The 27,621-nt window shown below is 35.1% G+C and overlaps 1 protein-coding gene and 1 long non-coding RNA gene across 6 annotated transcripts in view; one reads left to right on the top strand and one right to left on the bottom strand.

Moving 5' to 3' along the window:
• Positions 1-27,621, top strand: part of LOC132012115 (uncharacterized) — a 196,068-nt gene that overhangs the window by 44,423 nt on the left and 124,024 nt on the right. The window lies entirely within an intron of this gene.
• The window catches only part of GPR149 (G protein-coupled receptor 149), a 62,996-nt gene that overhangs the window by 32,591 nt on the left and 2,784 nt on the right, over positions 1-27,621 (bottom strand). For both annotated transcript variants that reach the window (XM_059391707.1, XM_059391708.1), the window contains exon 3: positions 22,271-22,728. In XM_059391707.1, the coding sequence (XP_059247690.1) occupies positions 22,271-22,728 (458 nt within the window). The remainder of the gene's footprint in view (positions 1-22,270; positions 22,729-27,621) is intronic.

Below are 27,621 nucleotides of genomic sequence, written 5' to 3'. Positions count from 1 at the left end.
GAACTTTTTAAGAATATGCATTTGTTCTTACTAGAGAGTAAGGGGAAATATTCTCAACCTAAATGAATCAAATTGATGTTAAAATTGCCCATTTTGCTGCCCAACTTCTTCTATTATACTCTAAACAATAAGAAATCTTCCAATAAAAGTTATTCTGCTAAAAGCTAGTAAATTTTTTTCAACATAAGGAGATAATCTATTTCCCTGAAGGTTTTCAAGGTTTCTTATAACTATGGTATTATGAGAGATAAGGAAATATTTAAAAACTGGGTATTAGAAAAGGAAGACAGGCCTCTGGCCCCTTTATGCTTTGAGATTTGTCAATAAGGTTGAACAAGAGTAGGAATAGTTGAGTCTCTACTATATAGCTTCTTTTGGGTAAGATATGATAACAATGGCCTTTCAGTCATGAGTAAGGCCCAGCTACTTCAATAAGCGACATTCTCCGGGCAATTCTAGGGGCCATATGTAGCAGAGCTTAGCCAGGAGTAAGTGGTGTAGAAAATACTCTGAAATTCAGGAAGGCTGATCATTGGAATCGGAGATTCCAGGACACTCCATATCTTTTTGCCAAAATCATTTTGCAGAAAGCCAATTAAAAGATCAATTTGTCCGGGCGCCTGGGTGGCTCAGGGGGTTAGGGCCTCTGCCTTCGGCTCAGGTCATGATCCCGGGGTCCTGGGATTGAGCCCCGTGTCGGGCTCTCTGCTCTGCAGGGAGCCTGCTTCCTCCCCTCTCTCTCTCTGCCTGCCTCTCTGCCTACTTGTGATCTCTGTCTGTCAAATGGATAAATAAAATCTTTAAAAAAAAAATGATCAATTTGTCAAAAGTAGCAATTACCAAGTGCTGATCCTGAGAAATAGTCCTCTTGAATGTATTCATTAAGAAATTTTATTCTAGCTGTACTTTAAATAACATTCAATTCATTAAATGCTGAGGGTCATATGGGTCTTTAAGTTTTCTTATGAGTATATTCTTGAAGAATTTTTTTGTAAGTAGAATTTAATGTATTCAAGAAGAATATATTCTTGATCATATTTAAGTAAGACATATTCTTGAACATATTCTCAATAAAATATCTCCAAATTCATTTACTGCATTCAAAAAGAATATAGCTTAAATTATTGATATATTGATAAATTTATTGATTTTAGTGAATTAGTCATTCAGAAAGTAACTCCTTCAGGGAATTGGCTTTTGGCAATTTTCTCTGTCTTCTGTGTGAGCTGGAATTGGGAGATAGGATGAGGGCTGAAATGGGGTGTCAAGATCTGGGAAAAGTAGAAAATGGCTCTAGTTTAGAATGTAGTGAGGGCATCTCAGGACTCAGTGCGCAGGCCCTGTGTCTGGGGCCAGCCTGCAGGAAAAGGGATACTATAATAAGCCTGGATGAATGGAGGCATTTATAGCCTACTAAAACCCAAATTGCTCTGAAAATAAATAGCAAGGCTGGATTTGCTGAAGATGAAATGAGTTGACCCAGCTGTGAGAGAACTGGGGAAGGTGGAAGCTCAGAAAACAGGCATGCGGCTGAGAAATTCCACTGAGCTGGCCACATTTAAACCATTCCAGACTGCACACTATCATTTCTGCTTCCTCTAACTCATGGGTTATCCCAAGATAGGCGACAATGCAAGTAGGATTTGGCTGAAGCCGCAAGCACCTGCTTCTATACAGATTTCTTTCCTTGAAAGAAAGCAGTATTTGCAGTTACTTTGTTTCAGTCCCTGGCAGTGAATATGGGGCACAGTACTGGGCACACTGAAGTAGGTTCAAAAAAATGCTTGTTGATATAATATGTGGACTCTTGAAAACTCTTGTCCAATCATTTGAGGCTTTACCATGGTAAAGTTCTGATTTATGCTTTGTATGGCAAATTCCCCAGTACTCAGAATCCCATATTCCATAGGCAGATGCTTGAGAAACAGAGATAGTACAGTCAGTTTTGAACTTTGAGGAAGAAATAAAGTTAAATTGCAAGATACTTGATTGAAAACATGTTCTCTGCATCAGAGTGCTGAAATTTCAAAGGAAGCTTAATTCTTTTTTTTTAAGTCTTTTTTTTTCAATTTATTTGATAGACAGAGATTACAAGTAGGCAGAGAGGCAGGCAGAGAGAGAGGGAAACAGGCTTCCTGCTGAGCAGAGAGCCCCATATGTGGCTCAGTCCCAGGACCAAGAGATCATGACCTGAGCCGAAGGCAGAGGCTTAACCCACTGAGCCATCCAGGCACCCCAGAAATTCTTGAAGATTAAAAAGCTCCAGCTACTTCCCTAATGCCTCAGGTGTGTTGTTATTTCTAGTAAAATAAACTTGAAAGAAGTAAAGTTATAAATAACTCTTGCTAGTAAAGCAAAGGCGTAGACATTTTCTTATGTAGAAACATTTTCAGGCTCTAATTATAGGAACACCTCAAACATTAAAAAACAAAAAAAACAAAAACTATTCAAACCAAAATCTGTTTGCCTTATCAATACTGCCTCAAGGTGCATAGCTTTATAGTAGATATAAATAACTTCAATAAGAAATAACAATCCAGGGAGCGCCTCTATGGCGCTCAGTGGTTAAGCATCTGCCTTGGGTCCTGGAATGGAGTCCCACCTTTTCTGCTTCTCCCTCTTCCTCAGCCCTTCCATCTCCCTCTGCCCTTTCTCCTTTCCCTCTGACTCTCCCCATCCACTCGTGCTGTCTCTCGCTTTCTTTCTCTCTCTCAAATAAATAAATAAAATATTTTTAAAAAGGAAAAAGAAAGAAAGAAATAACAACTGAGGCAATTACATAGTTGAAAATTCAACTGGAATTTCAACTGAGTACTGGAATAAGGAAAACCTGAGTACTCTGGAGAGAGAACCTTTTTAAAGTGAAATCTGGGGACTGTGCAATATATGAAAGAATTATAGACCACAGCATTTTAGGGCTGGAAAAGACCTGAGGTTACCTAGTTCCAACCTTGAGTTCTTCCTCAAATTTCTCATTCTTCAAGTGAGAAAACAAAGGCAAAGAACCTGCCCAATGTCATAGAACCAGAGCTAGAGTCCAAATTCTGCCCAGCAACAAGAAACATATCCAAGGTTCTGGGTTTATGTGCCTTTATGTATGATTACTCCGTGCCATGTAGGATCCACGATTGGAACTCCATCATCAGAATGATGGCTCTTTTTGGCAATAGAATAACTATAGAAAAGTTTTTAGTGCTTCTCATAAGCAGGAAAGGGTGATATATGAGCCATTATTGACTCTTTTTCACCTTCTCTCCTACCAACTTCTTCTATGAACCTCCCCAAATGGGCATAACAAATAGACTACAGTTTTGAATGCATGTTACTTGTTTTGTGAGTGTGGTCGTGTGCATGCTTGTGTTTTGAGAAATTCTATTTCTTTTTTTTAATATAAAGATTTTTATTTATTTATTTGACAGAGAGAGAGATAGAGAGCACAAGTAGGCATAGAGAGGGAGAAATAGGCTCTCTGCTGAGCAGACAGCCTGACGTGGGACCCAATCCCAGGACCCTGGGACCATGACCTGATCCGAAGGCAACCGCCTAACTGACCGAGCCACCCGGGTGCCAGAGAAATACTATTTCTTAAGGGATATGAGCATGTAGTACATATCTGAGCTATGGGTTATATATGGGTCATTCTGTGTCTGGGGACTTGGTGTTTAGATGTTGTTAGTTGAGAAGTTATTCGCTGGAAACAAACTTGTAGTATGTCTGCTATATAATGGGGAAAGAATGATGAATTTGAAGATTATTTCACTTGGTTTTTGTACCCTAACCTTGGGGACCCTTTGGAGATGGAAAATCCAGAGTAGGCATCTACATTTTTATAATGGTGCTGAGTACTAGGAAGCTTAAAACTCAGAAGAGGAACTCTTACATAGACAGGAAGTTATTTGTAAATATTTCAATGAATGAAACAGTGTCCTCTTTGTGAATTACTGCCTGGTCTTCTCACAGAGAGGGCGGGTAGTGAGTAGGCAAGAGGGGAGATAAAAGTGAGTCCTAGAATCTGACACTCTGGGTAGAGTCTTGACTAGGCTCTTTATAGCTGTGTGATTTGGGGGGAACTCCTGCTTTGTCTATTTACCATAAAGTCTACACATAGATTCTCCCTGTAGGAACTGGTTGAGAGACAGGCATAAATCTCAAGACCTCCAGTGCATATCCAAGGCAATAACTGTCACAAACTTCTGTAACTTTCTGAACCTGGTGCAGATAAGCAGAATGCCTAATGACTCATAACAAATATTAGTTGAATGAATTCATGAATACATGCATATTTAATTAACAACAAACACCTAATGTTTCATACTTTTAGCTTGTTTCATAATACCTTGTGAAATGAGTATTTTTATCTCCCCTTTCAGTTGAGGGTATTGAGGGTCACAAAAAGGTTGAACAATAGTTATGGATCAGAACTAGAAACTGCCAGCTTTGAAGCACATGACTCTGACTCCAGAGATCTACAGTTCAACCCACACAATTACAAAGAGCTAGATGTCATTTCTGAAGACCCAAGAATACCGGTTCATCTTTGTTTGTAAAAGTATACGCTCAGCATGACAAATTCCCACCCAAATGATTCACATCTGACCTCATCTACTCTATTGTGGGAGAAGGATGGTGCTGTCTCATGGTGCAACTCCATGATCATAGGAAAGTGCTACTTGTATCAATGTTTTAAGATGTTAGAGTTCTGGTGGAGCCTGTACTCACCTCTCTGACTACCTAAGAAACCTTTTGTAATGTACACCAATTCCTTAAGACAATGTGCATCATTCCTCAGGAGAGAACACTTCTCATTCTTTGATGCCCACTGGGGCTTGCCTCAGAGAGACTGTGCCTTCTATCTGGGCAAGATATCCCTGTGAAAGATGTTGCTGAAGAAAATACAGGACTAGGGACAAAAAAGAAATATGGCCACTGCCAACTTAATCCTCATGGAGCTGACACTAAGATTTGGTTATTTAAAAAAGCATTAATTTACAGTTTTTCTTGTAAGGGCATTTTTTAAAAAAGATTTTATTTATTTATCAGAGAGAGAGAGGGGGAGAGAATGAGCACAGGCAGACAGAAAGGCAGGCAGAGGCAGAGGGAGAAGCAGGCTCCCTGCTGAGCAAGGAGCCCAATGTGGGACTCGATCGCAGGATGCTGGGATCATGACCTGAGCCGAAGGCAGCTGCTTAAGTTGGAGATGTCTGAATAAGAGACTCAGTATTTTTAAAATGTTATAATAATCTATGTATTTTCTTCCTAATCACCTGGGATCAATTCAACTTTTCTCTTTCAGAAGGAGTTGAAGTGTATTTTTCTCTTTGTTCCTTTTTCTCATGGAAATATCCAGGAGAATCTCAGGATTATGCTAACCACATGTTAAATTTTAAAATGTGTAACTAAATAAATATATAAGCAAGACTTATCACTGCAATTTTTGAACCAAAATTTTATACCAAAATGTAATGTTGAAAGTTCCTAGACTTTTCATGCCTTTGTGTATTGTAATGTGTTCTCTTCATCCCACCCCTTTCTGGAGGATGGACTGTTACTCCTTTCACGACTCATAATGAAAGTGATGATTTCTGCTCTCCCTTTGGCAGAATTACCTGTGTCTGTAGCACTTTTTCACAAACTGCAGTCATCAATTTTCTTGAAATATTGTCATTATCTGTATCCTTCCGCCCTTCCTGGTCTCTGAATAACTTGAGAGCAAGTTATCTTATTGCCTTTGAATCTTATATTAGTACCTAAGCCCTGGGTTCAATGAATAATTATTGAGTGAATGATATAGGCACAGTCAGTACCCTCATACTCTCCTCACACTACCTAAGGTCAAGATGCAGTGACTCAAACCTGACTGGATGAAAGCATAGGTCAGATCTCATGTCTCCTTTAATTTTGGTAGAGTAGGAGTCAGTGAGCCTAAAATATTTTCCTAGTTCAGTCATTTGCCATCTCTGGACATCTTGTTAAATTTCAAAAAGCTGTACCTTCTCCTGCCTCATGGGAATGGTGGAAAATAAATAAGACCACATCTAAAGAACCAGGGTTTCTTATTAGAGAGTACATTATTATTATCACATCAAGCAAGCTCTCCGGAGTGCTGAAAAATCTATTCTGAGAAGAAAAAAACAACCTGGAAACATTTTCATTCTACCAGTGATGTCTTCTATTATTAAACAGTACACATACTGTAAACCCCTATGGTATGATTCTAGAAGAATGAAGCAAAGGATAAGATAAATGTGGAAAAAAATAAGCCCGAGAATTATTTTTGTGGAGGACCACTGGTTTGTTGTAACTTGCTTCAACATGTACGGAAGTATTTAAAATAAAGAAATAATAATTTTTTGCCCACTTTGAGTTGGAGGAAAGGATGCTGGTATGTGAAGTGTACACAGTTTCTAATAAAGTGCATTAAAAAATACCAGTGGTTTTTCAGATGGTTTTGAAAAATCATGCTTCAGTTAATAAATTATTTGGAAAATATCAATGATTCTTTGTTACCTTACATTGAAAACACATTTACATTTAGTTTTTCTCATCTATGAAAATGAACTGTGGCACAACATAATTGTGAATTGCTGTGTAAAGAGCAATGTTCCAAAATATATGTATTCTTCTGAATTGTAATTTGTGGGGCAAGAACCAATTAGGAACCCAATTTTCCTTTTGTTTTTCCTGAGTGTATCAGGAGAATTCAAATAACTTCTTTCTGTCTCTGTCTCTCCCTAGTTTTCCACCACACTACAAGCTTTTATTTCTCAGTTTTCTGGGTTTCTAAATACTTGGGTCTGCAACTATGTTTTTACCTGAGGACTCACTTAGGGATGACTTTTTGTTACCTTGGAAGTGATATTCAGAAAACATAGCCATGGCCCCTTTCCCCAGAAAGGTCTCTAGGAATATCTGGGAGAGAGTGGTTCAGCCCCAGATCATGTATTCTTTTATTCATCATTATGGAGCACTAAGTTCCCAGCAGGCACCATACAGGACTCTGGGAGACACAAAGATTCAATTGTAAAGATGGCAAATACATAATTATAAAAACGTATACTTAAAGACAGGGTAGAAAGAGAGAAATGCATTTAAAAAGGCACAGAGGAGGGTGTCTGGGTGGCTCAATGGGTTAAGCCTCTGCCTTGGGCTCAGGTCATGATCTCAGAGTCCTGGGATCGAGACCCTATTAAATAAATAAGATCTTAAAAAAAAAAAAAAGGCACAGAATAAAAAAACAATCACTTATAGTAGGGGTAGAGTGCATCCAACCAAACTTACTAAAGTCACCTGGGAAATGGTCCAGATCATTTTTGGAAATGCCCTTATCTCCTATGAGTCTTCCCTTCTCACAGGGCAAACAGTGGTCTGCTGGGATCATCATAGAGGAAAGCAAATGTTTTGTAGATGTTTTAGGCAGACTAAAGCCTACTGGGTTTGGTTGGCACTAATCTTGAATTGGGAGTGAGTAGGATGGAATTGGAGTCCTGAGTGTCTCTGATTTCTTCTTTATAATAACCCGATTTTGGCAGTAATGGATGCAAAGGAAAAAATGCACTTCAGCTATTTAAAGAAGCTTTAGAACATAGATGCTGTAGAGCAGCTCCATCCAACAACTTCCTGCAATGATGGAAATGTTCTATGATTTCACACTCCAATGAAGTAGCCACTAAACACATGCCACTAGTCATATTTCAAGCCAGTTGAAATGTGGTCAGTGATACTGAGGAAAGATACTGAGGAAAGAAACTGAGGAAATAATTTTTAAATTTTATTTAATTTTAATTCGAATTTAAGTCTAGGGGCACCCAAGTGGCTCAGTCATTAAACGTCTGCTTTCGGCTCAGGTCATGATTCCAGGGTTCTGGGATCGAACCCTGCATTGGTCTTCCTGCTCAGTGGGAAGCCTGCTTCTCCCTCTCCCACTCCTTCTGCTTGTGTTCCCTCTCTCTCTGTGTCTCTCTTTGTCAAATAAATAAATGAAATCTTTAAAAATAAAATAAAATAAAATAAATTTAAGTCTAGACATATGTGGGTAGTGGCTACATTACTGGCCATTGCCTCTTTACGGCACTGAAGACCTGATCCCAGAAAACCGAGATGGAGCAGCCCATTGAGAATAACTGAATTAACAAGTATGAGTTATTTTAAAATACAATGGGGAGAAAGTTTTGGATACTATAAAACTTAGCCCAAATCTAAGTGTTTTAAACATTCCAATTATATAGATATGCTGAAGTTCATTGATTAGCATTAGCCAGTCCGTTGTCAGAAGCCTCATGATCATTGTTTTCTAACTAGCATTACAACTCCCCAATGATTAGTTTCTGTCTACCAGTTATCACTCAAGCTGAGTCCTCCCTTCTTGCTTTGTAAGAAAAGTAATTGCTTTCTTATAGACCACAAGTCTGAAATATATTGTCTTAGATCCAGCAAGTTTGTAATTCTTGTATATGCAAAACTATAGTGAGGAAGAAATTTTTTAAATTGGAATGTTTTAGAAGGAAAAGTGAGTGCAGGGATACTCACCTGATAGGAAGCTAAAATAGGCCTGGAGATATGACATAAAAAAGCACGTAAATAATACCCTTAAGGGGTATTTTTATTCTTTGGATGTGAACAGAAAGGTAAGGAGGTAGATTTGGGAAAATATCTTTTAAATCAGATTGTTCAATAATTTCTAGACCAAGACTAAAACCATCAAAGCCTAAAAAAATCATATACTCTTTCAAAAGGTGATGTTTTCTTTTTTTTTTTTTAAGATTTTATTTATTTATTTGACAGACAGAGATCACAAGTAGGCAGAGAGGCAGACAGAGAGAGAGACAGAGAGAGGAGGACGCAGGCTCCCTGCTGAGCAGAGAGCCTGATCCCAGGACCCTGAGATCATGACCTGAGCTGAAGGCAGAGGCTTATCCCACTGAGCCACCCAGGCACCCCAAAAGGTGATGTTTTCTAAACCTTAATGTGTACAGACAAAAAACCCAGATGTGGGAAATTAGAAAATCCTGTAAAAGTAATTTCTTGATAGGAAAACACAGCTAGAGGATTCAGAATATTTATTTAATATTTGAAAGTGGTATGTTTCTTGACTGTTTATACTTTCCCTGATGCCTTAGGCTCAGGTAGGGAATTATAAATGTGCTGATGTGTGTCTAGTCTTGAACATAAATCTAAGTAGTACTGAAGTGGTTAGGATTTTCTAAGGGTCTCACTGGAACACTTAATTCCAGGCAAGGTTTTTTTTTTGTTTGTTTGTTTTTTTAAATGTTTAATGTTGCCCAGATGAGCATCAACTTATAAATTAATTTTTAAAATTTATTTTATTTATTTATTTATTTTAAAGATTTTATTTATTTATTTGACAGAGAGAAATCACAAGTAGTCGGAGAGGCAGGCAGAGAGAGAGAGAGAGAGGGAAGCAGGCTCCCTGCCGAGCAGAGAGCCCGATGCGGGACTCGATCCCAGGACCCCGAGATCATGACCTGAGCCGAAGGTAGCGGCTTAACCCACTGAGCCACCCAGGCGCCCCCTTATAAATTAAATTAATTAAAATTTTCCTTCATATTAACCTCCATTTCTTATTTGGGAATCTTTGTTTAGTATGGGATCAATATAACTACTGCCATTTTATAAGTGAGACACAGGGATAAAGTCAAGCAATTAATTGTCAAGGAATATCACATTACTGGTTTCTACATTTAGGAATTTATATTTTCAAGATATAGTTAAAAAACAGTATTCTTAATTATATAACTCTACTATATGCACACTACTATATGTCTAATGCACACACAAAAAATATATATGTATATATACACATTATATATAATATATAAATATATATGTATACAATATATATGTATATTGTGTGTGTATGTGTGACTTTTAACTTAATTGTAATGGGAGACTTTAAAGTTTCTATCTATAATGAGTTGATGTTATTATTCTTTTGCTTGAAAGGTTCCCTAAACCTAAAATTTGTTACAACTCAGTATACGAACTATCCATCTAAATCGAACATTATGTAATTTGACAAGATGTCATATTCAGATGGTTTAAAATCTAAATTATGTCTGAAGGTGGATAAAATATCATGATTCTATAAGCATAATTTCAAAGAAAGCTTAACACTAATAAAATATTTTTAGAAATATAAATATTAAGATCAGATTTTTATTATATATGTAAGGACTTTGTAGGGGATAGAGATTCTTTCTCTCTTCTCTTTGTCTTTTTAACCCTTTAAGTCTTCATCAGTCATTTCCAACAGTCTGTGGTAGGGAAGGAGACAGGTTTAAAAAAAGAGAGAGGGAGAGAGAGAATGCTTTCTTTAGTTAGTTCCTTCTTATTTCAAAGAATATAATTTTTAAAAAAGATTTTCATTTATTTATTCGACAGAGAGATTGGGTGCACACACAAGCAGGGGAAGCAGCAGGCAGAAGGAGAGGGAGAAGCAGGATCCCCGCAGAGCAGGGAGCCTGACATGGGGCTTGATCCCAGGACCCTGGGATCATGACCTGAGCCAAAGGCAGACGCTTAACGACTAAGCCATCCAGGCACCCCTCAAAGAATATAATTTTTAAAAAGATCATTAAACTCTGAACCAGGAGATACAGCCTTGAGTTTTAAGCTTACAACACTAGCCACATAATGTGGGTGTTTGCATATTTCCCAGTGTTTTGTTGTCTATTGAGAATGGTGGGGGGGGAGGGAAGTGTTTCTACTTTAGACCCTGCATTTGAAATGGATGCAAATTCAGTCCCTACTGTTTGGGAAAAATTGGGAGTCAAGCCAAGCTAAGAAGACCAAATGCCTAAATCAATTGTCGGTTGAGGTTGAGGTGCCTGGTAAAGGACAGACTCATTAATGGTAAAATGGAGAAAGAATGAGATTCTAAGAAGAGATAGAGTGAAACATAGCAAAAAAAAAAAAAAAAAAAAAAAAAGGCAGGAGGGAAGAGTGCAGAACAGCTTGCTTGGACACTATGGCTCATGTGATCAGACACTGGTTGTTGTTGCACATGTTTTATGTTGAATGAAGTGTGCCAGTGGTATACTGAAACTGGCTTATACTGACCAGCAATCTTGAGAGCCAATATAAAAAGTGTATTATATAAACTTAAACTAAATTATATTAGAAAGATAATGAATACTCAAAATTCATCTTTTTCTGCTTTATTACATTTTGTTATTATATATGCTCTTGAAATTATTTGCACCTATTATATGTATATATTGGAAATACTAAAATAATGTGCTGCTGCACATTTCTTCCTAACTGCATTCAGTGATGTTACACTGGTAGCTTGAATACACAAATATTCAAATACAAAAACAAATATTGTTTTTGTTAATTTTACAAAAACCTATGTGCATATGAACACATTGCTAAAGCCCCTCCCAGCCTTGGAAGAGATCAGGTTCTAGGGTGGCACTGTCCAATAGAACTGCATTGATGGAAATGTTTTATATTTTTGTTGTCCAGTACAGTAGAAGCCGCTAGTCATATTTGGATATTAAGCTCTGGAACTGTGAGTAGTGCAACTGAGGAACTGAATTTTAAATAAAAAATAAATTAAGTTTTTAAAAGATTTATTTATTTATTTTAGGGATAGAAAAGGGGCAGTGGGAGAGGGAGAGAGATAATCTCAAACAGATTCCCTGCTGAGTGTGGAGCCCTGTGCAGGACTCTGTCTCATGACCCATGAGATCATTACCTGAGCTAAAACATAAGTAGGACACCTGACTGATTGAGCCACCCAGGTGCCCCTAATTAATTTACATTTAAATAGATCTATGTGAGAAGTGGCAACTATATTGAACAGTGCAATTCTAAGGTGTGTGTCCAAGAGTGGAATTGCTAGGATGTGAGGCATGTATATATTTAACTTTTGTAGATGTTCCCAGACTGTTTCTCATCAACTCTTGGCATTGTTAGATGGTTTAGTTTTGGCTATTCTTGTGGGTGTGCAGTGGTGTCTTTTGCTATTTTAATTGAGATTTCCAGATTGTTAATGATGTGGTATACCTTTATATATATATATGTATGGTTATTTTTATTTCCTCTTATTTGAAGTATGACTTTAAATCTCTGGTCATATACTATTGGGTTGTCTGTCATTTTCATAGTCATTTACTGGTGTTCTTTTTAAAATATATATTCTAAATGCAAGTCCTTTGTTAATGATATATTTTGCAAATATCTACACATAGAGAGTTTTTAAAAACACTATCCAAATCTTTCTGTAGACCAATTAAATCAGAATTTCTCTTGGTGGGACATTGTTAAAGGTTCCTTAGGTGATACTGATCTGCCTGTGTGAGGAGAATGGATAGAAGTTAGTGTAAGAAATGACTGCTAACTATGAAAATTATCTCTCTGAAGCAGTTATGATATACATATGTGGACTAGCTCTGGAGTCAAGATAGCCTGAGTTTGCTCCTAGGCTCTGATAGACGTTTCTGTGCTTCAGTTTTTCCATCTGTAAAATTGGATAATAATATCTACCAGATAGTCTTTGTGAATACTAAATGAGCAATTATATATGTAATTATATATGTAAAGTGCTTAGACCTGTATGTGTTACACAGTTCTGAGCAAGTGCCCAGTTAAGTATTAGTTATCATCATATTATCATCATTATTACTATCATTATCATGATCAAAATATTAAATTACCTGCTTTGCAAAGTAGTGAGAGCCAATATCTTCTTTAATGAGGAAGTATCAGAAACCTTTCACCAAGATCAAGAATAAAGCAAGGATGCCCTGTCTCTTCCACTATTAAAAATTGTTCTGGAGGTATTAGCCAAGGCAACCAGACAAGAGAAATTAAAAATAGGTATAAGAACTGATAAAAAAAAAAACAAACCGAAAAACTATCTCTATTTGATGATGATATAATAGTATACTTAGAAACCCTAGATAATCAATAATTTTATTTAAACAATAAAATAATTTCGTAGTGTAGCAGAAGTTAACAGGCAGAAATCAGTATCCTTAATATACACAAGCAATTACCAGTTAGAGAACATAATGGTAGAAGAACCTCATTTACAATGAAAACAAAGAAGATTGAGTATTTTGGAATAAACTTAATGAAAAGTTATAAAACTTGTAGGAAGAAAGCTTTAAAATCTTCCAGGAGAAAGATAACAAGAGTAGACTAGAAGAAATGGGAAGATATCCCATATTCTTGGAGAGGACAACAAAACATTATTAGAATGTCAGCTCTCTCTGAACTAATTTATAAATTTAACACACCTTGATAAAGCTTTTTTGTGGCATTGGACAAGTTGAAAGTGAATTAGATAGGAAGCAAAAGTTCAAGAATAGCATGAAAAATACTGAAAAAGAAAAAAATACTGAGGATGGGGGGGAGAAACCAACCCTACCAGACATTAAAACTCACTATAATAGCCTCTCCAATTAAAACAGTGAGATAATAGATGAATAGCTAGTGGAACAGAATAGAAGGCACAGAAATAGACCCAACTAGGTTTGGAAATGTAGTATAAGATAAAAATGATATCTCAAAATACTGTGAGTAATGATGGCATTTTAAAGAAATTAAACTTTTCGGGGCACCTGGGTGGTTCAGTGGGTTAAAGCCTCTGTCTTCAGCTCAGGTCATGATCCCAGGGTCCTGGAATCAAGGCCCGCATCAGGCTCTCTGCTCGGCGGGGAGCCTGCTTCCCCCTCTCTCTCTGCCTGCCTCTCTGCCTACTTGTGATCTCTGTCAATTAAATCAATGAAATCTTAAAAAAAAAAAAGAATAAAGAAATTAAACTTTTTAATAAATAATGAGTAACTATTTAGAAAAAAAGACAAATATATTCGTACCTTATGGCAAATACAAAAATAAATTCCAAGTGGATCTGGGATCCAAATGTAAAAATTGAAACCATACATCTCCTAGAAGAAAACATGGGTGAATTCCATTTTGAACTGGTTTTCGAACTATGACTCAAAATCCAGAGACAATTAAATAAAAGACTGATAATTTTTACTGTAAACAAATTTTAAAAGTATGCATTCTAAAAAAGAAACAAAACAACACCATAAACAGAAGGTAACTGAGAAACTGGGAAAATATCTTTGCAATATACGTCACAGACAAAGGACTAATATACTTAATATATAAAGAACTCTTAAAAATTAAAGGATGGGGCACCTGGATGGCTCAGTTGGTTAAGCAACTGCCTTCGCCTCAGGTCATGATCCCAGGGTCCTGGGATCCAGCCCCACATTGGGCTCCCTGCTCAGTGGAGAGCCTGCTTTTCCCTCTCCCTCTGCCTGTCCTTCTGCCTACTTGTGCTCACTCTCTCTCTCTCTGTGTCAAATAAATAAATAAAATCTTAGAAAAAAATAGAAGGATAAAGGGACAAAAACCTGATAGAAAAATAAGGAAAAGATAAGAACAATTTATAAAAAATAAAAAGACAAAAAGGGGCTCTTAAACATATGAAAACTATTCAGACCCATTTATAATTACATAACTATAACTTAAAACAATTCAGAGATTGTCTCTCAGGCTGACAAAAGTTTAAAAACACCATAATATAGTTACTGAGGTTGTGAGGAAAGGAGTCCTCTGTTACTTATTGCTAATGGGAGTGCCAATTTGTATGACCCTTCTGGGAGCGAATTTGGCAATTCCTAACAAAACTACACTTATTTTTGATACAAAAATCCTAATTTTGAGAATTTATTTTGAAGATACACCTCCAGCAACATGCAAATACATATGCATGATGTTTACTGCAGTATTTTTTGATTGTAAAATATTAGAAACATCATAAGGCCCATATAAGAGAGTGATTGAACTAACTCTGGCATATCCACACTATGGATAATTATGTGGCTATAAAAATGAAGTATCTCTATGAACTGATAGGGAGTGACTTCTATGATATGCTGGTTTGGTTTTTTTTTTTTTTTTTTTTTTTGGTTTGTTTGCTTTTTTAAAGATTTTTATTTATTTGTCAGAGAGAGAGAGAAAGAGAGAGAGGGCATGCACGTAAGCAGGAGGAACAGCAGGCAGAGGGAGAGAAGTCTCCCCCTTGAGCAAGGAGTCCGGTGGGTCTCAATCCCAGGATCCTGGGATCATGACCTGAGCCTGCTTAACCAACTGAGCCACCCAGGCATCCCTATGATGTACTGTTTAGTGGAAAAAGGGAAGTGCGAAAGAGTATATGCAAGGAAGAAGGAGATATAAGAAGGTATGCATATATCTGCTCATCTTGCAAAAAAAAAAATAATACAGGTTTGTTAAACCAGAAACTATGAGATTTATTATGCACAGAGGATAGATAGGTACAGGATGGAAAGAATGGGAAAATGGGAAGGGAAGAAGGAATGAGGGAGGAAAGCATATATCTTATGTGGTTTTGACTCTTAGAATAATGGTAATGTTTCATATACCCAAACATAAATAATCAAAATCAAAAAGAAAGTGGGAGGAACTCAAAATGTAATATAAAATGAAGGGAATGAAAATGAAAATAACTAACCTAAGTAAGTGGGGAAGATCATATTTTGACTGTAAATTATAAGGTTAAAGATGAAGAGAACTATACACAATTATTATACTTCAGTTAGTACTTTTTATTTTCTCACAGGAGTGTAGGTTCACTATTCTAAATCTACTTTATATGTACACCAGGATTGAGCAAATAAGTAAATATATTTATGGAGAGTGAGAGAGCCAGTTGTCTCACTGCCAGAAAAAGAAGTAACAAATAAGAAAAGGGAAAGGCATGAATGAATCCATTGGTATTTGATCAGACTTAGAGGTATTAGTGCAAACCCATGGTATTAAATTATTTATACAGAGGAACTTTTATAGAAATATAGATATGTACATGATTATACATGCATCCGTCTCCTAGCTCTGTCCAATGATAAGGTCTAAAAGCAATATACCCCGGTAGCAATGGGCATACCTAGCACCCAATGTTGGTTTCTAAATACCATTTTCCAATAAAAGAAACAGAACTCCTTGGGAAAATGGTTGATTCTAAGGATGGGTTAGGAATAATACAAGATGAGGCTGGAATATCTTGTGCTGCTAGAAAGTAAGGACGTGCTAAAAAAGATAGGGCTAGCCACTGGATGGATATAAGAATCACCCTGAAAGAGCTTCCAGTGGCCAATCTACGACAACTGGAGTAACAAAATAAGAATAATAATGTGACTCATAAATTATAGATTAAAACAAGATCTTTGAGCCCATACTGATATAAATAAATAAGCAAGTGGAAGAGGAGAGATAGCTTTTTCTTACAGGTGAATTCCAATAATAAATAGAAAAGAAATGATAGAAATAGAAAATTACCTTCATATAATCATTTTAAGCAAGATTCATCAATTAAAGCTGAAATTAGTGAGGAAAAGTATGACATGAAACAGAATATTTGAATAGTTTCATAGTGTCTTACCATAAGATACTTATAAATTACAAGGGGAAAAATAGTAACTTTACACGGAGAAATCTGGAATACATCAAAACAAACTAGCCAGTTCAAAAGTTGCCTTAAGCCATAGAAGACATGACTGAAGAACTGCTATAGATTGGAAGAGACTGAGGAGTAATACCAACAGATGCAACATGGAATCTGGGTTTAGATTCTGGACCAAAAAGAGGACATAAGTAGGACAACTGGCAAAATTGAAATAAGGTCTATAAATCAATTGTTAATTTCCTGATAATTACATTATTGTCATATAACATGTTAACATTAGTAGAAGCTGAATGAAGTCTATATTAGAACTCTCTATACCATTTTTGAAATTGTTTTGTAAGTCTAAAATTAGTTCACAATAAAAAGTTTGAAAAGTGTAGTGAATTTCCAGGCATTTGAGTTCAAGTAAGGAATAATCACTCAATAGGAGGTCATAGAAGAGATTCAAGCCCATATATAGGAAGTTCCAGTACATAGCCTTCTAAGGTCTCCTTAAACCAGGAGGTGTTTTTGAGAATGTTAACAAAATTCTTAGCTTAACGGATGAATTATAAAATTCCACACAAACTTTGATCTGGTGGTAATCCCCTTGAATTTGTAGAAAGTCAGCAATTAAACAGCTCAGTTTTACTTCATTTCAGCAAATGATATATGCTGTGAGGTTATGAAATATTTGAAGTAGTTTACAATGAAAACTCTACCTTCAACTATCAAGACTTTAAGTACTTGAGAACGAATTTACATTCACGGATGAGTTTTCAGCTATATTCCAAACAGCCATTCTAAACTGTACCAGATAATCTCAAAAAGTGCTTAAACAATTTAAAGCAGATGAGAATTACACTGTTATACAAAGAAAAGCGATTCCAAGAGAGTATATGCAATGTGATCCTGTTTTTGTCAAAAATAAGAATATATGCATGGGAAAGAGCCTGAAGTTTTATATAATAAGCGTAAATAGTGGTTAACTTTTGGTAGTTTGAATTGGCTGTTCTCTCTTTTTTTAATAGCAATTCCTAAATTTTCTACAATAATTATATTATTTTATAATCACAAGACAATAAAATTATAAGTATTTATAAAAAGTGGGGCGCCTGGGTGGCTCAGTGGGTTAAAGGCACTGCCTTCAGCTCAGGTCATGATTCCAGGGTCCTGGTATCAAGTCCTGCATTGGGCTCCCTGCTTGGTGGGGAGCCTGCTTTCTCCCCCTCTCTCTCTGCCTGCCTCTCTGCCCACTTGTGATCTCAGTTTGTCAAATAAATAAATAAAATAAAATAAAATAAAAGGAAAGCTGTGTAACAGTGAGTAATGAACTGACCGCTGTAACACATGGATTTAGCTAAATATAAGATATGTATACTCCGACAGTCATTAGTGTTAGAATGACTGCCCTCAGGCTACAAATAGAAGGTAGTAAGTGAATTTTTCCCCTATGATCACTTCAGTTAAAAATGTCAAAAAGAGAACAGGTTTAAGCATTTGCAGTTACTAAGTTAACAGCGTCACAGAAAACCACTAATATTTTATGCCTGATTTTACTTTTAATAGTCTATATTTTTTAATGAAAAGAGGCACTGTTTTTAGGTCAGATAAGAGATATGTGTACAGGTAGCCCCCTCACTCATCCAGGTATCACTTTCTGTGGTATCAGTTACCCACAGTCAATCATGGTCCAGAAGCAGGTAATCCTCCTGAGATATTATCAGAAGGTCAGTGGTAGCCTAATGCTGCATCACACTGCCAAATCACTCACTTCACTTCCTCTCATTGTATAACATTTTATCATCTCACATCATCACAAGCAGGGGGGAGTACAGTACAGTAAGATATTTTAAAATTGAGAGAGTGACCACTTTCACGTAACTTTTGTTACAGTATATTATTGTAGTTGTAGTTATTATTACTCTTACTGTGCCTAATTTATAAATTAGACCGTATCTAAATATGTTTGCATGGGGGAAAAAACGGTATATGTAGGGTTTCTGTGCTATCTGCAGTTTCAGGCATCCACTAGGGGTCTTGGAATATATCCCCCACAGATAAGGGAAGACTACTATATTGGAATATTTTCTTCTAGTTTTATTTTACTTTATGAGGCATATATTAAATGGAAGGAATTAACTTTGCCCTGCCCTTTAAACTAGCATTTATCTCTCAGGGATGAGATGCTAATGCAGTACTTCTTAAATTTTAATGTGCATTTGAACAAGCTAGGGATTTTGACTCTATAGGTCTGGGATGGGACTTGTTATTTTCATCAGAGACAGCTAGGGGTTTGTCAGAAATGCAGAATCCTGGAGCCCACCTCAAAATTACTCAGTCACAGTCTACCTTTTAACAAGCTCTCCATTTGACTTATTTGTACAGTAAAATTTGGGAAGCTCTAGTTTAAAGAACCCAAATAATCTAGTTTGACTTGGTTTCTGCAGTTTTTTAAATGAAAATTATTTAAAGAAATAATATTTAAAAGTTATAGAAGCCAATGCTGCTGTTTTACTCTGTTAGCAAACCCAACTTTGCTTTGTAAAACTATTTTTAGATAGTTATAATATTTTCCTTAAAATGAGGATAAAATTTCTTTGATGCTCAGGTGACTTTAAAGTTAGTTCTTGTTTGTTTATTCATCTTTACGCTAAATGATTTGTGTAGCAGATGAAATGTAATCACTTCCCCCTGGTTTGGTCTCTCCTTTGAGGATTGTTTCAGACTCTGTTTTTCTATATTCTACTGGCACAATGGAGGACCTTTCACTTTTCAGATGCTTTGATGGGATTAGAAAGGGGATTAAGAGGCATGGTTACAGCATATCTTTGTTTCTGATTTATCATATTAAATGAGTTTCTAGAGCTTTAAGACAACACATTAAAAGAAAAGAAAATGGAATGCATTGATGGGCTTTGCATTAGAAGAGAAATTAGAGTGGTCACCCACAAGTCACCAAATTATTTTATAAGTCCAATTTTCTTTATTCATAGATGACAAAATTTTTAGGTTCTGGAAAATCATTATTTCATTTGAGGAACAGTCACACCACAGCTACCAAATTAAAACTTTGTAACTGAAGAGCTCTGACATTTCTATTTTTTATGAATATTTTAACAGTGAACTTCTTAGGATCCTACCTACTAGGAATCCAAAAAGAAGTAATTGAGTGGTTAAGTTTAACACTAAATTTCAGTCTTACAAGCATTTGCAATTCTGATAAATTTTACTGGATCACATTTAAACCTACTGAAGCCATTCTTTTATCATCATCTTTACACCTTAACCTTGATCTGATGCTTTCACTTCTAGGATTTCCAATAAAATACACTGAGAATTTGTCTACTAACATAAACTCTAAACAACATGTATTGTCAAAACAAGACTCACTAAATATATTTTAAATCAAGCCTGCTTTTTTTATCCTAAGAACAAAGAATACACACTACATATTGTAGAGCAATTAAATATGAACTGATAGATGGAGCCTAAATATTTGAAAGTACAACTGTAACAATCAGAATAGATAGTATTTTTATAAACTTACTACAGTGTCCACTGCAGTTTAATGTATCACTTTAGGATACATAAGTTAACATTGGTTTCAGAGGGAAGAAGGTATTTGGGAGAAAAGGATGAAATGAAAGTGCTTTCTAAATCACCCTCTACTCCCATGAAATATCTGGTGATGAAGAATAGGTTGCGGGTTAAAACCTATTAGTCATGGAGAAGTTTTCGTATCTTTTCCACCCTAAATGTATTTGGGTTACGTGTTAACTTTCAAGTTGGAGGCAGTCTTGCTAAAGGCAGGTCATATCAATAACAGTAGCCTATAATTTAAGGATTTCGTATTACTGTTTGAAAATTTATAATAGTATTTCATTTAATTTCAGTTAGTTTCTGAAAATATAAATTTTATCTTTCCTGCATGTTCTCTATTTTATCACTAATCACTTTTTTCACAACCACCATTTTAGGTCAATTTCCCAAACTACTTGTTCTTCACAGATATTAAAATATTCTTACTTATGCAAATCCTTGTTGTTGAAAGGTATTGATTGGTATTTGGTCTGGATTATCAAAATTTTGTGCTTTCTATATATCATTTTCTTTCTTAATTTTTAGAGGCTTATGGGTAGCTTGTGTTTCATTGCGCTCATAGTACAGTATATTATGTATAAAGTGTCTGATCTTTTTATAAATTTCTAGGATAGTTAATCAAACTCCAAACTATAACCAAGACTTTCAAACCAGGACTATAAGTTGTGATATTTTAGATGATAATTTCCAATATTTTGACAAAATACATTAAAAAAATGAAGTTATTTAAAGTAATTTTGAGTGGGGAAAAAAAAAAAAGTCCCAGAAGCTTAGGTACAGTATGACAGCATCTTTAGATAGTTCAAAATAAGAAAACTAAATAACATATTGTGTTAGAAATGTACTCACTTGTGATAAAACCATAAAACAAAAAGTATGAGCAAGATTAAAGATAGCCGTAATTCCTAAGGGGTAGGCATGGGGATAAGACAGACAAGATAGCTGCAAATTATTGGGATACACACACACATACACACACAAAACATTTTGTCATGAATATTACTTAACAATTTTTAAGTGCAAGAAAACCAGGAGGTTTGGATTATTCAGGAACAAATTGATGATGAAACTCTAGGGATTGTCCTCTATACTGGGGCACCATTTTGGATGGAACTTGATCCTAGGACCCTAGGATCATGACCTGAGCCAAAGGCAGATAGTTAACTGACTGAGCCACCCAAGTACCCCTATCCAACTTACTTTTTAAATGGTGATATTAGAATAAGACTAGTAGCTTTAATTATCACAGAGAATAAAGGAAGTCTCAGAGTATTCTGCCTATATTCATATTTAGTGTTATGTGGTCATATTTTGATAAATGAATGCATTATTCCTTGCACATATTTCTGGAATTATGTTTTTGTTTTGACAGTGGGCTTTTATTTCCATTGAATCTTATAAAAAAATAAAAAGCCTCCTCTCCCTAGTAAATCAGTAGTGTGGGAAGCAAGGGCAATTTTAATTACCAGATATGAGAGTTTGGAGTAAAGAACAATCTCATACCAATATTACACTATAGTTTTAATAAAATAAGAACTATCCCTCATTATTCTAGGCAGGCTGGAACCTAGGAGAAAACGGGATGAAATTAAGGTGCAAATTCTTTCAGTTTTATAAAACATAAAGCCATTCTTCTGTCCTCAAAGGGATAGAACATTTAGCAGAGCTTGCAGAGGCTCCCTTGGGTCTATTCTGGAATAGAACCCCCCCACCCCAGCCTTGAGTACTAGAGGGACTAGTTCTAGCAAGACTAATAGGCAAGCTGTCTAGTATAGTTGCAGCCGGACTACCTTCCTTACCACAAGCTGTATAAATATTTTCCTTTAGGTAAAAAAGAGAACTTCCCTTGTGCACTTATGGAATAATACTTTTTGGGTGGGAGAGGGAAGAATAAAATGAATTAATTAATTTGAAACAAGTTCCGAGAGTCTAGTCTGAATTTAGACAGATTTCTTAAGGCTTAATTAGAAAGCTCTAGCCTTCTCGAAGAATCTGTTTAGCTCTGCCAATCCCAAAACATACAGATTTTGAATGAAATGTATGATTAAAAAAAATTTAAAAGTCCCTCAAAAGAATACCTTGAAATAAAATTTAATATTATGGAAATAAAGCAAGTGAAATTGACCTTGGACTTGATTGAATGAAATAAACAGCTGATCATTTTTTTCATTTCTACTATACTTGGTCTCACTTTTAATTTCACAGAGAGAACAACCTTTACTGTACCTGACGAGGGGTTCTTTCTGATTTACTCCTACACCATTCCCAGTCTGAAAGGTCTGGTTTCTGACTCTCCTCATGAGAAAGTCTTCTTTCAGGCCCTTCCAAAAAGGTGGTTTCTTCATAGTTAATAGAATCTCCTGTTTTTTCAGAAAGCTGTGGATTAACGCCCTTTTCACTGTGGCAATCCTGCTTAACCTCTGTAATATCAGTATTCGTGCATTTGTTGATCCCTTTCAGTATGGAACTGTCCTTAGAGGGTGCGGTGCTGATTTCCACTTTTATGGCATTAAAGATATTATGAGTATCTCTCTGAGAGTCTTTTGTCATTTTGCATTCAGAATTCATGAGATTGTGACAGGATGTAGAATTTTCATCATCATCATAGTAATCTTCATGTGCTATTTTATAAATCCCATAACTCCGTTGGAATGATAGATTGAATTCAAAGCCTCTTCTCTTGGCTAAGTAAAAGCAAAAACAAATTTCCATGGTTAGGAAAATAGATATAAACAACAACTGGATATACATTGTGAATAAAAATAGGAAAATGCAAACTGATTACTAAGAATTTAAAAGCTACCTTCATTTCCTGTCAATTATGCAAAAACAATTATACCTTATCAATTCAAGTTGTCTTATCACTCTGGACCTAACTTTTCTCACTTGTACAATGAGCTTAAAATACGTACAATTCCAAGAAAACTGCAATCTTTAAAGCAGTCTGATGAACAAAAATTTAACCATAAATATGAAAATTCTCACGCATATTCATTTTAGTTTTAGCTTTTTCAGTCTACCAATTATCTGTGCATTTCTTTATTTGGGTATAAAAGATACTGTTTATAAATTTTATTTTGCTAGAAATTATTAAGAAGGTTGTATTATATAAGTTATTCAGCTGATAATATCACTAATAGATATGACTATTAAATATTTTGATGTACGCCACTCCTGACATTTCTATGTTTATAAATACATACATTAAAAATTAGAAAGTATTGCAATACAGTTGTTAAACTTTTTAAAGTAACATATTCATTTGGATACAAATTGGAATGAATTGTAAAAAATTATGAATATATTTATACTTCTATGATCTAAAGCACTTTACAGCGTGTCTCTAAACCTGATTAATTACAAGATGAATTTAGCAGGAATGCATAAAACTTTTTATGATTTAAGCCAAGCAAAATGTAATGCTACTGTAATGCTAATGTAGTACTACTAGGTGGTAGATATGGTACAAAGTCTTAGTAGCATTACAAGTGAGAATGAAAGAAATTGATACAATTCTTATGTGTGAATGTCATTAAATACTGGATCGTTTTGTGTATTAAGATTGAAGTATTCACAGACCTGTACCCCTGGGAATAAAAATATATGTTTATAAAAAATAAAAAATTAAAAAAATAATAAATAATAAAAATTTCCTTGTGGAAAAAAAAAAAGAATGAAGTTACAGCAAGGTGATAGACAAAATGCAATTTAATGTTTTGGTTTTCTTCTTTCAAAACATGGCTCATTTCAAAGTATTTTTCTCCCTTGGATAGCTGTGTGTCGTATACCAGACATTTAGCTATCCTTGGTGGAAAAATTTGTGAAAAGTTATAAAATTTCTATGGGAACAACAGATAGAATTTGATTCATTTTACAATATACTCTAGAGCCATTCACATACTGATTCTATTACTGAAATTTTCCCAGAACTGAAGATTTACAAAGCAATTCTGCTGACTGAAAATAAAATTTATAGATATCATTCATTATTTGAGCCAAAAGTTTCATTGTTTGAGCCAATACACAAACAAGAATTTCTGTCCAAAGAAAATGGAAAAGTAGAAACATATGTTAATATTTATATACTCTTAGGTAAAGTTCTATTTGCTTTTTCTAGTAATATGGTCCAGTAAAATTAAATTGGGGTTTTTAACTTCAACAGTGTGAAAGCTGAAGGAACTAAAAGGATGCTTTAATTATTGATGGGTTTCCCTTTTCTCTAAAAAAAGATACAGAGTGGCAAATTGTCAATTCAAAGACAGTAAGCAAACAAAAACTCATAAAATATTATCATATAAGACAATAAAATTGATGTCTGTGACTATCTTATTAGCTGTGTTTTATAATTATGAAATATGTAAAGCAAAAGTCAGTAATGTTTTTGAAGGAGTGTGTCAGCTGTCAATGCAGAATCTGCCTCCATGTCATGAAGTGCAAGAGGTGGGCTGAGGTAGCCTCTGAGAAGGAAGTGCAACTATGTTGGACACCAAGGAGAACCGGAGAACTTCAGGGCTCAGTTATGCACATAGGTCATGTGCAGCAACCCTAACACAGCAGCAACCCTAATAATAAAGGGCTTATTGATTCTATTTTAAAGTTCAGAAAACTGAGGCTGGTAGAAGAAACCAATACTTAAGATTACTTAACTGGTAAAGAGATTTGAATTAAAAGTTAACTGATTCCAGAATTCAAATTACTAACCTATATGTGAAATTGCTTTACTGATAATTAGACCCATGAGAGAACTAAAAGTAAATTCTGACTGAGGTAACTAATGGATATAATAGGTTATAACAATATAACAATTGACAATGTTTGACTAATAACTTACCAGAAACCTAAAGACCGTCAGAATATAGTCAGGTTCTTTTGAAGTCTATTACTATTCTTACAAAAAAATAAATGTTATGTATTTGTTCTGAAAAATTAAACCCTGGACAAAACATGAATTAGCTTTAGTCTTTTGCTTTTAGCCACATCTTGTAATTGCAATTTTAAACATAAGTAATTATACCAGTTTATAAAAATAAATAGTTCTTCAGAGTAATATGTCACTTAGCAGATATTTTGATTTTATTTAAAACAAATACAGTATCTGATTTTATAGAAAATATTTAATTGTTTAAAAAGAAAACATCATCTTATGCAAACAAAGTGAGTGTGAAAGCCATATCCATCCCATATGTCTTCCACCTGAGACCTCTGTGTTAAAATCATTTCTTGAACACTTTTGTTTTGAGACTCTAGTAATACAGGTTAATGTTGGAAACAGAGAATTATTAATCTGCAAATTATTTCCCATCACTAGCATGCATTTTTAGATTGCAGGTCTCCCCATTTCCATTCACTAAGGCTGAGGTGTAGAATTATACTTACATCTGCAAAATGAACCTATAGCAAATATGAATTAGGAAGCTTCCTTGTTTTTGGAGTTCCCTGACAAAGAATGTAAAAGGGGGAATCTTGGTTTGTTAAGGAGAAAAAGCCTTAATGAGAACTGAAGCCATATTCCCAAAGAATCAAGAACTTGGTCAGGCACTTGCCTACTTGAGGATGACCATTTTTGGGATTTTGAAATCCTGTTCTCATGTCGTCCTAGTAATAGGAAAATATATGATGGGTTCTCAGACAGTGAAAATACATCATTCTTGTTCTCAGAATTTCCCTACAGCAGAACCTGGGATCATAAAAGTGAATGGAGCCATTTAGCCATGACTCTTTTTATAAACCTACATATTTCAGAGAATTTCTTGCCTGAAATTTTAAATACAAATAAAAGCAATGATGATTTTAGAGGAAAAATAGTATTTTTATCTTGAAAGCCATGATTTTAATTTCAAACATGAGATATTAATGTAATTATTGATTCTGCCAGCCTGTTGTAGGCCCTTCTATCTTGTGCAGTATAGGTAGAATACTTCCTAGACCTTTTGCAGTGATAGGTCTGTTGCATTGCTTTGTTTTCTGCTCTGATATAGGTGTCCTTTACTTCTTAAAAATGACTGTCCTACATTACTTCAGTAAAACTTTTTATTTTCTCTGACATTGGTCTTTCGTTGCCTTTCTCTCAATCTTAAATACTATAAAACAATTCTGGCTCACTAATTCAGTGGCAAAATGTTAACATTTGGTAGAATGTTAGAACTTGCAGGCTTGTAAATGATTTTTATATATGTTCTATGTGGCTCAAAAGGATTTATTATTAATTTTCTGTGTCACTGTTGCTTTAGACATTAATCTCTAGAAGCAGATAATTGTTATATAATTTCCATGGTCATTTTATTTTAAAGACATAGATGAATTTAGCCTCTATTAACAATAAAAGTTTATGGCATCCTTTAAACTAAGGAAATCTCCTGGTCATTTGAAAAATATCTAGCCATATTAAAATTTAAGTGTCTGACCAGTTCATGATTAATTGATGTTTATAAAATAACCCTGTTGTAGAATTAATTGCAGAATATATACTTTCATATTCTCTAGTTTCTGTACCTCTGAAATAGTCCGAGAGAAACTGTTTTTGTTTACCTTTTTTCCTCTGTTAAAGAGTAATATACTTGCTTATTCTGAGCAAAGGACAATTGATGAAATAGTTAATTCAGCATACACTAATGCATTTTTAGATATTAAATGGTAGAACATCCTGTCTTTTGTCTGGAATGACAAACTAATATCCTTTTTCTTCCTGGCAGAATCAAAATACAAAGGTCATTCTTCAACTTTTCCCGTCTCGGTATGGGAACAGTCACACTGTAGAGAGTGATAATTGACCCCACTCCCATTCTAGGTATACACTTTTTTGTTTTTGTTTTTATTGGTGGTTGTTTAATGTAACTAAGATGGCTATATTCAAACATGAACATAGATGGACAAATTGTGCCACCTTTCCCCTTCCTGAAATTGAGAGTTTTTTTTGTATTTTCTGAAAGTAGAGGCATACACTTAAAATTTGTTTTCCTTTTTTTGTTTTAAAGATTTTATTTTTAGGTAATCTCAAACACCATGTGGGGTTCAAATTCAAGATCCTGAGATCAACAGTCACATGCTTTACCAACTGAGCCAGCCAGGCAACCCTTAAAATTTGTTTTTGAACTGTTTTCAGGCACTCTACTTTGAAAATGTTCCAAAGCCCTGGAAGAATACAAAAAGGACAATAATAAAAATTCTGTTCCATTAAATAATAATGGGCTATAATGTAATGTGTTTTTGACTCTTCTAAGTGTTCATCTCTTTTCAGATGTAGGCTTCTTATATGTAGACTTGGGAAGGGAATTTATGTTCTACTCTGGGCTAAGAACTAAGGCAGATATCTAAGCATCTAAGGGCCCTTTTGACTTCATGCTGTGTTGAATAAACTCTGTCTATTCCTTTCTTCCCTAAAATAATTATTCAATGTACAAGCACTTCACAGAGTTGTTTTAAACCTGGCTTCTTTAAAACTTAACCCAACACTGTGCTAAGAATTGTTGCACATTATAATTTCTTCCCTTTATTTACCATTTGTATTTGTCCTTGGATTCAACATTCTCTACTCAGACTTCTCAATAGACCACTTTTCTGTGTTTGACTATATGCAT

Source organism: Mustela nigripes, chromosome 2, assembly GCF_022355385.1.
Source record: "Mustela nigripes isolate SB6536 chromosome 2, MUSNIG.SB6536, whole genome shotgun sequence".
Taxonomy (NCBI): Eukaryota; Metazoa; Chordata; class Mammalia; order Carnivora; family Mustelidae; genus Mustela; species Mustela nigripes.
Note: the sequence above shows the minus strand (reverse complement) of the source record. Positions and strands in the feature narration are given on the sequence as shown.